This window comes from Falco biarmicus, chromosome Z (genome assembly GCF_023638135.1).
Source record: "Falco biarmicus isolate bFalBia1 chromosome Z, bFalBia1.pri, whole genome shotgun sequence".
Lineage (NCBI taxonomy): Eukaryota > Metazoa > Chordata > Aves > Falconiformes > Falconidae > Falco > Falco biarmicus.
In genome coordinates, this window is record NC_079311.1 from 7,705,961 (window position 1) to 7,720,280 (window position 14,320).

The 14,320-nt window shown below is 41.3% G+C and overlaps 1 protein-coding gene across 8 annotated transcripts in view; it reads right to left on the reverse strand.

Moving 5' to 3' along the window:
• The window catches only part of MCTP1 (multiple C2 and transmembrane domain containing 1), a 187,377-nt gene extending 182,392 nt beyond the window's left edge, over positions 1-4,985 (reverse strand). For 4 of the 8 annotated variants that reach the window (XM_056325797.1, XM_056325790.1, XM_056325795.1 and 1 more), the window contains exon 1: positions 4,933-4,983. In XM_056325797.1, the coding sequence (XP_056181772.1) occupies positions 4,933-4,968 (36 nt within the window). In that variant the 5' untranslated portion in view covers positions 4,969-4,983. Of the gene's footprint in view, positions 1-3,468; positions 3,563-4,782 lie in introns of those variants that run through there. The other 4 variants (XM_056325793.1, XM_056325792.1, XM_056325791.1 and 1 more) reach the window with 4 other exon arrangements.
• Positions 4,986-14,320: the final 9,335 nt, after the last annotated feature.

A 14,320-nucleotide genomic window follows, 5' to 3' on the forward strand; every position in this document is an offset into this window, starting at 1 on the left:
ATCCCTTCCTTAATGCAAATAGTGCCATTATCACAAGAATCATCACACACAACTCTCAAAAGATTTATTTTTTTTAGCATCTTTGAGAAAAATAAAGAGTATTGGCACAGCAATTGAGAAATTTCTGGAAGCAAAATTATCTGTGAGCACCTGCAAAGCCAGCATCATTACAACTGGAGAAGCTAAATGTGGATGGACAATACCAGAAAACAAGCTGAAAATTCATGTACAGCCAGCACCATTGGCATAAACATTCCCATCACTTCAGGTCTTGTGACAAAGCCACAACCTAGCACCAACAGGCCAGTTCTGCTAAAGTGGATTCAAACAAGTGACAAGACCCCCAACAAGGCGTCCTGTCTACTTGGCTCAGGAGAACCAGTATCAGCAGTGGTGACAGGTGAGTATGTCCTTCCTTTCAGTGTCTGCTGTTCACATCCCCTGCACCTTCCCCATCTTCGTGAACCCATCAACGTTGTGAGATCATTCATCCTCCCTGGAAGAATGCGTGAACATCAGAGGGCTCCATCTTCCAGCTGTACTAGCACAGCCCCTGTCCAGCCACTACCGGCACCAGGGGAGCAGAAGACAACATCTGCTGAAGAGCCTAGGAGAAACTGAAATGACATCTCTTCTCCGCACCCCAGGCACCTGCCATAAATTTGATCAGACTGTTGACGTGTAGGTTCTGCTGAAGCCTTCATCCCTGGGCTGAGCTGCAGGCAGCAGACCTGCTGTCCCACCACAGGCACACCAATGTCCCATCGGACAGAGAACTCGACATCTGGTGTTTCTGTCACTGAGCCTCACAATGAATCCCACGACGTGGGACATAATGCCAACTGCACAAAGTAAAATGGAAAATCAAGAAACGAGGAGATTAACTGACTGTGAACTACCAGTTTTAAAGGACAAGTGAGGTCAGGCCTTTGGAGAAATTAAGTGCTCTGGCTCATGCTGCAGCTGGAGAAGGAATCAGCTTACCCCAGGAGTTACTCCTCCTCCTGAAGCATCACTGTTGGATGTGGTAGCTCCAGGTTTGCCTCATTCATCACTGCTGACTAGGAAGTTCTTCAGTCCCAGTGGACTGGCACAAGCCCAAACATAGCAGAGTAAGGAGAAAAAATTATTTTCTTCCACAAGCAGACAGCTTGGTAGAAATCCCATGTATATTCCCTGATAATTAGAGCTGTCTCAAATGTAAGTGGGCTCGCAGAGGAGATGCTTTCTTTGCACCACCATACTTCATTTTCCCTAGCTATGTGTGTCTCAGTGGTTTCTCCACCTGGGATAATCCCTTCAAGGAGGACTGTTAAACAGAATGGAAATTACTTTTGAAACTCAAGGTAATTTGGTCAAATCTGCTAAAAAGTGTTGCAGCACCCTCCTCACTAATCACATTCCCTACCCTGTTCCCTTCATTTTTATTTCAGAGGGAAACTGAGCAAAGATTGCGTATAAGGAAAACCTAGAGTCACAGAGGGAGAAAGGTCTACTCTTAGTTCTGGAGATAATACTAGAAAGGAGGATACTATTCTTCATTAACTGCTAAATAACGAACAGTATGCAAAATACCTCCAGAGCAAATTTTATCATCAGATTATTCATCTTTCTTATGAAAAAAAGTTACCAACAGGCTACCTTATCTCATGGGAACATGACGCTGATTACTGGTCCCAGTCTTTACTTACAGAATTTCCCACAACTGCTTACAGAATTATTACCTCTAACTGAAAGGTAATTTAAAAAATATACTAAAAGTGTAAAGGGCCTTGATGAGTTCGATTAGCAAGTAACACTTTAAAATCTATTTCAAGTGTAAAATAAAACCCTAGAAAACATTAATTAAAGGGCGTTTTTCATGACCCCTCACCCGTTTTTCAACCGCTTATTTTCAGTTAGGAGGTTGCCCAACGCTGCTTCCATCTACTCAGCGCTGGTGAGGCCACAGCTGGAGTGCTGAGGATGCCCAGCACCAGAGAGATGGAGACGTACTGCAGCAAGCCCAGCAATGTGCCACAAAGATGATGAAGGAAGGGATCAGAGCATCAGTTGTCTGAGGACAGGCTGAGGGAGCTGGGACCGCTCTGCCTGGCGGAGTTCCCTGTGCCAAGAGGGGAGTCCCACCTGTCTGTGCAATACCAGCCAGGCTCTTAGTGGTGCCCCATGACAGAAGAGGCATAGAGGATATTTCACTTTAAACATGAGGAAAAAATATGTTTTCCTGTGTGAGGGTAGTCAAACACTGGAGCAGGCTGCCCACACAGTATCTCTGAAGATACTAAAAACCTGCTAGAGATGACAGCTCAGAGCAAGAGGTTCAACTGAGCTATGTCCAGAGGTCCCTGCAAACCTATCAGCTATTCTGTGATTCCCTGTTGCTTTGAAATATAATAAATAACGTACGTGCTGACCTGAGCTACCTTTCATCCAAGGGTTGTTTTGCTTTCCAATTCTGGTTGCACTGGTTTGGCAGCGCTCACAACTACCATCCCCTCCATCCATTAAGAGCAGATCAGGTCCAAGATACCAAGATGTGCACAAACTCTGAATGCTTCAAAACAAACCCATATATATGCCTTGCATTTATCCTGCAGTGCTCACATATGTTGTAACTTAAACCCTTCCCCTGCACATTACAGTCTTTTCTGCAAAGAAAACCATTATTTTCAAAGGTACACAAAGACATACTGTGTATGGCTATATAAACATGAAATTGCTTCCTGTATGCACTTAAAAGTGCATTTACCTGCACTCTGCAAAATCCCAAGAGTATAATATTTTCCAAAAATTAAAAAAAATAATCACTTATTTAAGCACAGTAAGTTAAAATCACCATGAAACTAATTAGATCTGACTTTCATCTGTGCAGAATTGTTCAGTTCTCAGGCCAAGCAGAAAGAATGAGCACTCCTGTGTCATTTTGGTCTTAAGAAAATTATTGTAAGTTACATGGGCTGTCTGAATACATTTGTGCAAGTACACACGCACTTGCACTTACGAACATGTGATGCACACACAAAGTAAATGGGGAAATGAAAGCAGTCTGTAAGGGGATGAAACACACTGAAAATACAAAATCACATATTTTTTTTCTGTCCAACATAAACCTTAAATCCCTCAAACGATCATATTTTGAAGCATTACAATCATGTCCACATTTTTCCAAAGGCTAAGTCTCAGGCAGATCACAGATTCACAGGATAGTTTGGGTTGGAAGGGACCTCAAAGCCCACCCAGTCCCACCCCCCTCCCCCCAGCCCAGGCTGCTCCCAGCCCCGTCCAGCCTGGCCTTGAGCCCTGCCAGGGCTGGGGCACCCACAGCTGCTCTGGGCAGCCTGGGCCAGCACCTCGCCACCCTCACAGGGGAGAATTTCTGCTTAACATCTCATCTAAATCTCCTCTCTGTTAACGTAAAGCCGTTCCCGTTGTCCTATCCTACATGCCCGTGTAAAACGTCCCTCTCACCTTTCTTGTCGGCGCCTCCAGGTACTGGAAGGTGCTCTAAGGTCTCCCCGGAGCCTTCTCTCCTCCAGGCTTAACAGCCCCATGATGCAGCGCTGTTAAAAGATCTGACAGCTAGCACTTCTCTCATCTCTAGAGAAATCTGCCATATCACGCACGAAAATCCTCTAACTTGCCTGAAGAGTGCAGAATTACACTGCAAGTTATGTCAAACATGGCACATGAAGGATAACTCACTTGGGAACTAGAGACAGGTGTCACATACATATCAAAGATGATCTGTGAACAATTAGCTGTCTCCATTTCAAAATGAGATAAATACCTGAAGTCAACATATATGCCATATACATCATTCCCTTGAACAAAAATAATCTCCAGTCAGTGTATTTAAAAGTACGCTGCCCACATTTTCATGAGACCCATACTAAAATAATCCTAACTCAATTTTCCCCATTAATAACCATAATTATTAACCATAATAACAATAATAAGTATATACACAAATATGTACACACTTTATATAACCTAGATTTTTCAGAAGTTGTTTTAGATTCAAATGATACAACAAAGTTGTATTTTACATTTTGGGAAATATAACTATCAGAACAATGCATCTGAATTATTTCGATTCAATTTTAAAGCAAATACAACGATAGTGCCGCTACCAGTAAAACAACACTAGCCTGCTTCTAAGAGGAACTTCCTTAGTGCTTGCTGTACTCAGGGTTCAAAAGACCAATGCTATAGGATAAGAGTGGTCTGTACATACAAATGGCAAAAATATTTTAAAACTACGATTCCAGTCAAAGCTAGATTTAACTTGACCATGTGCTGCCTAGATATTTAGATATGTTCAGTTGCCACTAAGGAATGGCAGCGTGTTAATGCCACAAACCCCATAAAAACCTACAAGCCACTCAGCAGAAGACGGGTATCCGAGAGCAATTTAAAAGGAAGAATGATGGACTTCAAACTACCAATCTCACAAGTAATTAAGTACAGATCCTTCTGTTAATACGAGAAAATAGCGAAAGATTGAGAGCAGTGAGCTTCCAGAAAATCTCATGTATTCTCAACTACTGCAGGTATCAATCTACCTGCGAGCAATCCTTCCCTCTGTGTGACTTCATGCACCCTAAACTGAAGAAACAGTTTTCCTCTTTCTGTATTACCCACTTCGGGCATGCAGTTTCCATCAAAACCAAACATTTATTTATTTCCAAAACAGAGTTATAAATTACCTACATTTTAAAGCAGGGTGCATATAATGCTACATCAGAGCATGTCAGACCTTATAAAAAAAACCTGAATTCCTACCTTACCAGGTCCAAATTGAGAAGTTCCTCCAGCTTGCACCTATCTCAAATAGTATTACAGGAGTGAGTTAAACATCTTTTGCTTCATACAGGTACCTGCAAATCTTGAATTAGCCTTTCTAGCTGGCAACTGCTTAGGAACACTGCTCACCTCCAGCTGGTAGCAACAGCTCTGTGCAAGTATCATTTGACTGCTGCTGTGAACTGCAGCTATTCAGAACGAAAGTAAGATAAGTCTTGATACGTGAATGTTTCAACACATATTCAGAGGAAATGACTCAACTATCTCCACATCTTTAAACACTGAAAGCTGCTTCCTTCCCCCTCCTCCACTGCCGAAGATGGTGTAAACTGAAGGGTTCGGTAGTTTATTTATTAAATACTGGTGTGAAAAAAATATTAAAGCTCAACTGGTGAACTAAGTCATAGATCATCCCTATACTGACTTTTTTTTCCAAGTAATATACCTTGAGCGGAGAAATACTAAACTTAAATATTTGTTTTAATAAATGCATGTGTAAGTGTTCCATGAAAATAAAAGAGAAAACATACTTTCTATCCTAGTGTATTAATTGTGAAGATATTTTGAGAAAATGTACTTTCTATCCTAGCCTATAAATTCTGAAGATATTTTGAGATTTAAAAGCAGTATTCAGACACCACCTGATTAATCGTATAAAATTTCAGAAAAATTCCCTCTTGGCCATTACAGAAAAATCAGAACCTGATCAAGGAGGAATTGAGATAAGAAAGAAGTGATAAAAATGCAGATTTTATCCAACTGAATTTCAACATGCATTCAGTTATAACTGAACTGGTTTTCCAAAACTGGATATGCATTGTTACTTATCTGGCATTAAAGCCTGTCCAGTCTTATATACCTTCGGTATGACACTTGATTTCTTTCTTTAATCTCTACCCTCTGAAGAAAATGTTGTTTTAATTTAGCTTGAACCTTGAATGCAGAAAAAGAAACAGCTCTCCTTAAAATCTCTACACGTCTTTTGCGTATTTGCAGTAATTTCTCTCCCCTTAACATCCTTCTGGATCAGACTGCTTCAGACCTATGTGTTCTCAGTCTTCTGGGGTTTGGTTTCTCTGCAGTAAATCTAATATTCCACAGTAGATGAGAAACGAGCACCATTTGGAAACGTGGATACTCTCTTCCCATTCCTCTCCATTCCACAAGGACACCCCTGGATGCTTGGGACCCCCTCTCAGATTGGTGCAGTTCACCTGGAAATATGCAAGCTTAAATGTAAATCCAAGGGGTGTGATTTGAAATACTGATTTTAAACCTTACGGATAATCAGAAAGCACACAGCAGACTGCAACCAAGTGGGCAAACCACTTTTCTCCGGGAGTCATATTTTAAACATTGAAATAACTGATTTAATATATATCATTAACGGCTGTAATGGAACACTGTTAAGAAATCCAGATTCTTCCTGCAACAGCACCTTGCTGCAAAGCAGAAGAGTTTGGTGGAATTAGTTATATCACACCGTAGACAACTTGCGCACCAGACTTGCCCAGAATGTTCCACTTTGGTCTTAATTTTAGCTTAGTTTATCACTTCATGATGGTGGAGTTAAATATGCTTTTGGCATTCACTTCAGAACAAAAGCATAAAAATCATTCCTAAAGAAAAAAACAGCGCATATCAGAATCACTTGCCTAAGGAAGGAGACTGTGACTACAGGTTCTGATAGACCTGGATGAGATGTGATACACTGAAATAATAGAAATCATAGGGAATGGGTCCAGAAGAAACCTCAACAAGTCATCGCTCCCATGGCATGAAGAAAGATGGTATGTGTGACATATATATGACACACGTGTGACCGCATGTATGACACTACCAAAATCTGCATGCCAACAGATAAAGACAACTTACATTTTGGCAGAGTCCTCCTCATCACCAGCACCCAGAAGCAACTTAGAACAGATTAATAAGGAGTAAAGCATCTCCTTTTCCTACTACAAGAGAGATTTTGCAGCAAAGTTTTATTTTAAAAAATGATAGTGAGTGATGTTTTATTATTAAGGATCTATGTAGCTTTTGTGGCTTCAGATACACACACCTGCCCTTGCCCATATCATTTAATGCCTCATTTTCTACCACTGGAAGCAGCGTAATAATTCCCCCTTACTTTGCAGATGAACAGCAGAGCTCCCTGGTATTGCAGTGAGAAGGTCACGAAAGGAATAGTAACATTTGTTATCTCCCTGACTGCAGCTCTGGAGAACAATGAATTCATTTTTAAGTAGCACGTATGTTGCTGTTCTCATTTAACAGTAATTTCCAAAGTACCTCATGTATTTTCCATAGAGGAAAAACAAGCAATGGAGGACAAAACACTACAGAATGAAGAAATTTCAAGGCACATGTTTTTTAAAGTAACACCATCTATCACTGCTGTCTGCCTTCAAAGCTGTAAACCCCAACTGCTCCAAACTAATAAATACTATAAGACAGGTTAATACAAATGTTCAAAACCCATCTGGGAAGAGCTCCTTGCAGAAGTAGCTTGAAAGATTGTAAAACAGCCATCACTTTGCACAATGGTAAGAGAGAGCGTACTTTGCTACTCTAGACCCCAACAACATGCTGAAACAGGGATGCTGCTGATGGGGACCCATCCCCACAAGCCCCTTAGACTTGTGGATAAAACAGGGAGATGGACATCACTAAATTTCCCATCAGGTGCACTCTTGGGAAAGTATCCTCTGTTTGACTGATGCCTTCTGAACCCACCATTATCTGGCCAGTCCCAACAGCAGCTCTCCCGAGTCCTCACACTGAGGGCTTCCCCCAAAGCCACTGATGACTTCTCTTCCATGCCAGCAAAGGGACAAAGGAAATTAGTATGGACTGAGAAACGCTGCCCACAGTGCTCAAGCGGATGCTGGGATGAACAGGTATGATACCGAGTACATCTCACTACAGCATACACACAACAGAGTGCATGCATCTCCCACAGTGGTGGGAGAAATTCTTTTTTTGGTCTCCTTTTTTGCATTTTCAAAATGTGCCTCTCTCCTTAGTTTCTAAGGCACATGATGATGTATTGTTACACTAACAAATGTTTTGCAAATTAGTTTTTTTAAACCCTTTTACAGCAGATGAGAAATCAGTAATTTGGAAGGTAAAATAGGTCTCACAGCTCTCTGCTATGAGAAATTAAACAGCAGACAACGGACCCATGACACTGAGTAAAGTGCTTTTAAACTGCATTTTCTGCTGAAGCTCACATGCCAATAAACACACACAACAGAAACACTTCCTACAGAATCTATGTGCACATTCCAGTTAGATGACTGCTTTTGAAAACATCATCCAAAAAAGTTCTTTAGTCATGTTAAGAAATAATGAACTCTGATTAACTACACCCTAATCACACATTGGAGTAAAGCACTGTACATCCACCTGAAAGAGTGGAACAACGTATTTCAGCTGTTACACTCAGGTGACAGCAGCGCTGTTTTTCTTCAGAAAACTCAACAGCCGGACCAGTGCTCCTTCCTTCCATCAGTCTGTGGGGCCTTAATTTCATCACCGAGAGACAGAGCAGCAACCATAACCATTGGTGACAACAGTTAACTACAAATAATGGTACCAAAACTATGGTGCAGCTAGTGTGAATAATTCAGGTGAGTTAAATCTACTAATGCCAATTTCCCTGCACCTTGATTAATGCCTCTGTTTTTCTCTGCCTACTGACAGCACACTTCAGACAAAATTTCTTATTAATTACTCTGCCCACATGAATTATTTCTGCAGATGGAATAAAATACTTTACTAGGATCTTGAGTTTCCTACCAAAAAACATAAAAAAAATAAATAACAATTTCACTGGTATGTGGGCTTTTAGAGGCCTCCAGCCTTACTCTACAGACCAGTGGAGAGTCAGTTGCTGCCAGATGGAAAGAAAATGGAAGCCAGCTACTCCTGGAACGTGTTGAAGCCTTCACAATGACTACTCTAGTCCTGCCCACAGTGAGCACACTTCTTCAAAAAGCAGCATGAGAGCGCATCCTCCAGGACAAGACCAGGCTTTTCATGCCTCTCTGCCTGTTTTACAAAAGACAGGTGACAAGGATGAAGATGTACTTGATACAAATCAGGACAAAAGTTTCAAACACAAGGACCACAACTGTCTTTCCAAGAACGTCTCCACAGACCCTCGTAGGGGAGATTTCTCTAGAGACAGAGAGCAGCAAGTCTGGAAGAGACTTGGAAAAGATCTCTGAATTTCCCAAGGAAGACACTATCTACCAAATAGCCTGCTAGAATTGAGTCATCTGCTGTCCATCCCATCCCTTACGCTTTCATTCTATTAGCCAACAGAGACTAAAAACATTTCTTGCAATATGTTTTTCATAAAAGAATAGCCTGAGGTGGGGATATTGGAGAGGCTGTTAAATCAGTATTTGAGAGAGGAAAACACAAATACACAATATTTAGACCAGCAAGAGTTCTAGAAGGCCTGGATCAGCTGCTGTCGACGGGCACTCACTCTGGCACCCTGTCCTGTGCCACCACATTAGGCAGAAAGCATGGCTTCCTTCGAGTTCTGCAGCAAGCCCACTCACCTGTAGAACCAGCAGCCTACACAACAGCCAGCTGTCGATAAATCTTTAAAAATCAGGAAGATTATATGGTCATATGCTTGTATAGAGACACGTGGAAGAATTAAAAATACAAAGCAGAAAACCAGATGGGGGTGGGGTGATTTATTTTTCTGCAATTTACATTAATAGTGCAGTTTATGCCAGTTATTCAATCCTCTGTGTTACATAAACACTGAAAAGTTTGGGGAATTCCACAGGAATATGGCAGTTCTGCTCACCTGCTATTGGTACCTAGTGGCATCTACTTGTACTTCGCACATCTGAAAAAAAAGTCTATTTGCATGCCAGACACACCAAAGCTGGTAAGTGCTAAATGAGACCATCGAAGTCAAGCTGATAGTGTGCCACAATGAGAAGACTGGCTCGCTGTGTGAAGGGAGGGAGCAGCTGCTGTCCATCTCCACACCAACAAGGCTTTTGGTGCCATCTCCTATAATATCCTCATCAATGAGCTGGCAAAGCACCAACGGTTTCAGTGGACAAAATGGTAGGATGAAGATAGGCTATACCACCACGCTTAGAGTGGTGCGACCAGCAGCACAAGATCCAGCTGGAGGCCAGTCACTAGCGGCGTACCCTGAGGAGCAATACTGGGGCCACTACGCTTAGCATCGCTTTTAATCACCTGAAAGGTGGGGCACAGTGTGCCCTCATCATACACCGGTGATGCAAACTCAGGAGGAGCAGCCAACACACCAGACAGTCACACTGCCATCCAGAGGGACCTAGACAGGCTGGAGAAATGAGGAAGTGCCATGTCCTGCCCCAGGAAGGAGCTCCATCATACACCAGTAAACAATAAACACTGGGGGCTGACCAGCTGGAAAGCAGCTCTGCAGCGAAGGTCCTGGTGGAAACCAAGCTGACCATGAGGCAGCAACCCGTCCTTGCAGCAAAGCAGACCAACAGCCTCCTGGGCTGCAGGAGGCAAAGCACTGTTGAGGGAGGTGATCCATCCCCTCTGCTCAGCACTGCTAAGCCCACATCTGTAGTGCTGTGTTATGGGCTCCCCAGTACATTAAAAAAACCCATGACATGGAGTTACTGTATTAAGTCCAGCAAGAGACCAGAAAGATGATCAATGGATTGGAGTGTTTGTCATACAAGAGAGGCTGAGAGCTGGAACTGCTCCACCTGGAGAAGAAAAGGCTTGGGGAATCTCATGCATGGGTATAAATACCAGATGCGGTGAGTAAGGAAGATGGAGTCAGGCTCTTCTCAACAGAATCCACTCTCAAGACAAGGGGCAACATGCGCAAACTGGAATATAGAAAACTCCATTTGAACACAAGGAAAAAAATTTTTTGCTGTGAGGGTGGTCAAACACTGGACCAGGTTGCCCAGAGAGGTTATGAAGTCTCCATCCTTGCAGACACTCAAAACCCAACTGGACATAGTCATGGGCAACCAGCTCTAGCTGACCCTGCTTTGAGAAGGTTGGACAAAATGATCTCAAGGGATTCCTGCCAACCTCAGCCACTTGGTGCTTCTGTGAAAACCTTTGCTTTTTATATGATAACATAAAAAGCAAAGAACTGTTTGGGGATGCACTGATTACAATGCCATTTTTTCAAGACATGTCAAGCTAACAGCCCTCCTACGTTTGCTGATGAAGTAATTATTGGCACTAAATTTTAACTTAAAGAACCATATAATAAAGGTCATTTCAAAAAATCCCCAACACTAGGTCCAGGGAAAATGCATATTAAGAAAAAAATAACAAATGTCTATTACTATTTTATTACAAGCTACTCAAATATTGGTTTGTTTTCCTATTCTCTAAGGTGTATAGAGACGGTTTTGCATACAGATGGGTACAGTAACACAAACAGTATGTACAAAAATGTAACAAACTAGATGATTACTTAACACATTAGTTTTCCAAGCACTTTAAGCATTTAGCAACCGCTTTGAGAAAAATGACAAGATAATGCATTTTCTTGCTGTGTAAGGTATTCTATGAAATTTCTCATTTCAGCTGAACAGATGAAATGCCCATTGGTATCATTAACATACACGTTGTTCTATCACAAATCACAACGCTCATATTCAGAGCTTAAAGGCTTGTTCACAAACCATGCGCAGTGGAGGCCATGCATGCCACTAGCCTCTGCTGTGAATCTGCACAATGATTTAGAAATTTGCTTATTTGCTTTGTTTTACTTGTGATTGTGTTTCTGAAGCAGCTTGTTCACTTTAAAGGTATAAATGATCAAATGATAGGTGGGTTTAAGGAAAAGGGCAGGTTCTGGATTTCGTAATCTGAAAAAAATTACACCTGCTACAGTGTAAGGTTAGCCCACCATAGTCTGTTATAAATAGTTTTAATGCAAAACCTGACCTTGGTTGCTCAAGAAAGATGACCATTTTTATTATTGGCCTATTTGCTGTTTGACTTAGACTGTATTCTGTTTTAGACCTCACCATTATTTATCATATAGTGTGCCTTAAGTGTTTGAGGAGAACTGATAAGTACGATTTCATAAATTAGAAAGTTTTGTCCTTGGAACACCAAATTACATGCGATATTGTATTTTTTTTTTAATTTAGCAAAAGGATAGCATCTATGACAAATCAATACAGTCAAACACTGTCAAAAATAACTCATTAAACTGAAATCACCATGCCCTCTTTTTAATCCTCAGCAGTTATTATTGTAGATTTCTAAATTTCCTTTATCTGATTAGCGTACATATGCTAACCTCTGAAAAGTCACCCTGGGATGACATCTGCCTTTTGCCACACTATGAGAAAGTCAAGCTAACAGCAACCATATGCTTCCACTGCTTACAGAAAGGGAAGCAAATAAGTAGAACCTATAGAGAAAGCTGTCTCCACAGTAGACTTGTGCGTAGAATCAGATAGAAATGTAATTTCTCTCCCTCCCACCAGACCTAACCCTTTGTTAATTTCAGGTAACTGAACATGTATGCAGTTGACAGAAGAGAGAAGGGGATAAAGCAACTGCATGTTCCTCCTGAAGTGCAAAATTGTATTTTGCTTGAACTAGAAAATACATAACCTACACCAACATAAACACTTTACAGGCAGATGCACTCTAGAAAGTCACCATGTCCCAAGACACCCAAAACCAGTGTGCTGAAACACCTCCTTTTCCTTCCAAAAGAGAGCACTTCTTCCTTTGAAGCACTGCTGAACCATGCAAATGCAATATGCGTTTTGATGTATTTAAAAAGGGAATGGTAAGAGCTGGTGGAGTTCTACTTATTTATGTACCTTTTTAAGAGCACATTTACTTTCTCTCAATTAGGAATTTAGTCTCATGGCTCATGCATAATGGAAGATCATGTCTATAGCATTTATACCAACTCCTGGAAACACTTCTCCAGGCCTTTCTAGATTACATATATTGAAACCCATTCTAGAACTTCATTAAAAAATCACCTTTCATTCATGTCTGTGAGACAACTGAATACAACTTCAGGTGACCCTGGTCACACCATTGCCTTGCTGTATAAACCAGGCAAACTGCTCAGGTATGCCTACACACAGTGCAACACCACACAAAAATCCCTAGCCAGCCATGAACAACCTGGCTCCAAAATAAGGAGCTCAGAGTTGGGCGCTCATGAGGAACAGGATGCTAACACACACATAAATGCCCCAGGGACCCTAAAATGTTATTTTTCTGCATTGCTCTGATGATCTGTGAAGCTCTATAGTGACATGTAAACGGGAGGAGGTAATTCAGGACAATCCTTATGCTTTTTATATTTGCCCACAAACACACTCTTAAGCCTCTGTCACAGTCCCCAGGCAAACCAGGTTAATACCTCTTTTCACATCTTCACACAAATGGGATAAGGCAATTCTTATCAGCTGAAAGATCTGGTAGCGCTGCTGGTAGAATTCACTTCCTTTTTTTTTTTTTTCCTGCCCTCTGGCTTGGAACACTTTTATCATGACATACTTGATATGTTTCTTGTAACTTCCTTTGGACAGATCTCATCTGTGTATTTCTTTTGCCTATCCTAACATCTTTCAAATCATGAGAATTCTTGGGGGAAGAAAATCTATTTTGATAGCAGCATGGCAGCCAAATTTACCATAGATCTTAACAGTTGTTTCAGTTATTGCATGGAAATTACATCTTTCATCCCCTAATTCAAGGGCTGTCTAACTTTTTGCAGGTAGATTTGACAGTCAGACCCACAGGTTTTCATCTGGTAGCACAAGCCACAGGATTTTGCCCTGAAGAACTCAAAAAGTCAGTTTGCCCTTAGTAAACTAAGTGGAAACAGCTAACAAGGAACAACACAAACTCAGATTAAATCCTTACTCTCTCCATTTAAGAAGTACATACTTCATTTGAAATTTCTGGTACAGCTCCTGTCACCTGTAAAATACATGTCTCAGCTCAGTAGAGTAAAAACCTACCCAGTGATTACACAATAAAGTTGTTGAAACGCTTATGTAAAAGGAACTCCCAGTAAAGAATAAACCCTACTGCAAGCACTCATTTAAGTTTATTAATGTCATTATATTTCCCCAAATGAGAGATGAACATCTCTTAGTACAAATTCTAGGTCTATAAACACAATCCTGATTCACTGTTTTAAAAATCACAATTTTTAAATGCATCAAAACTTTGTAACCCAACTGGAACTTTCAGTATGTGATGCATGAAGGTAGGGTTCACATCTGTGTAGAGAACCTCACGATGCAAAATGTTTAAAATGTACACACACAGGCTTGCAACTCTGCTGGTATTATTGCCAAAGGCTTTGTTAACGAAGCGTGGGACACCGGAGTTGTTGGTGATGGTTACAGAAGTTACAGTGAGCCAGCAGGGAGCAGCTGGGTCTGACTCAGTGACATGCTTATCTCACAAAGCAGAAGTCTCAAATCAACTGAGTGACACCCAGGGTGCGGCGGGGTTCTCA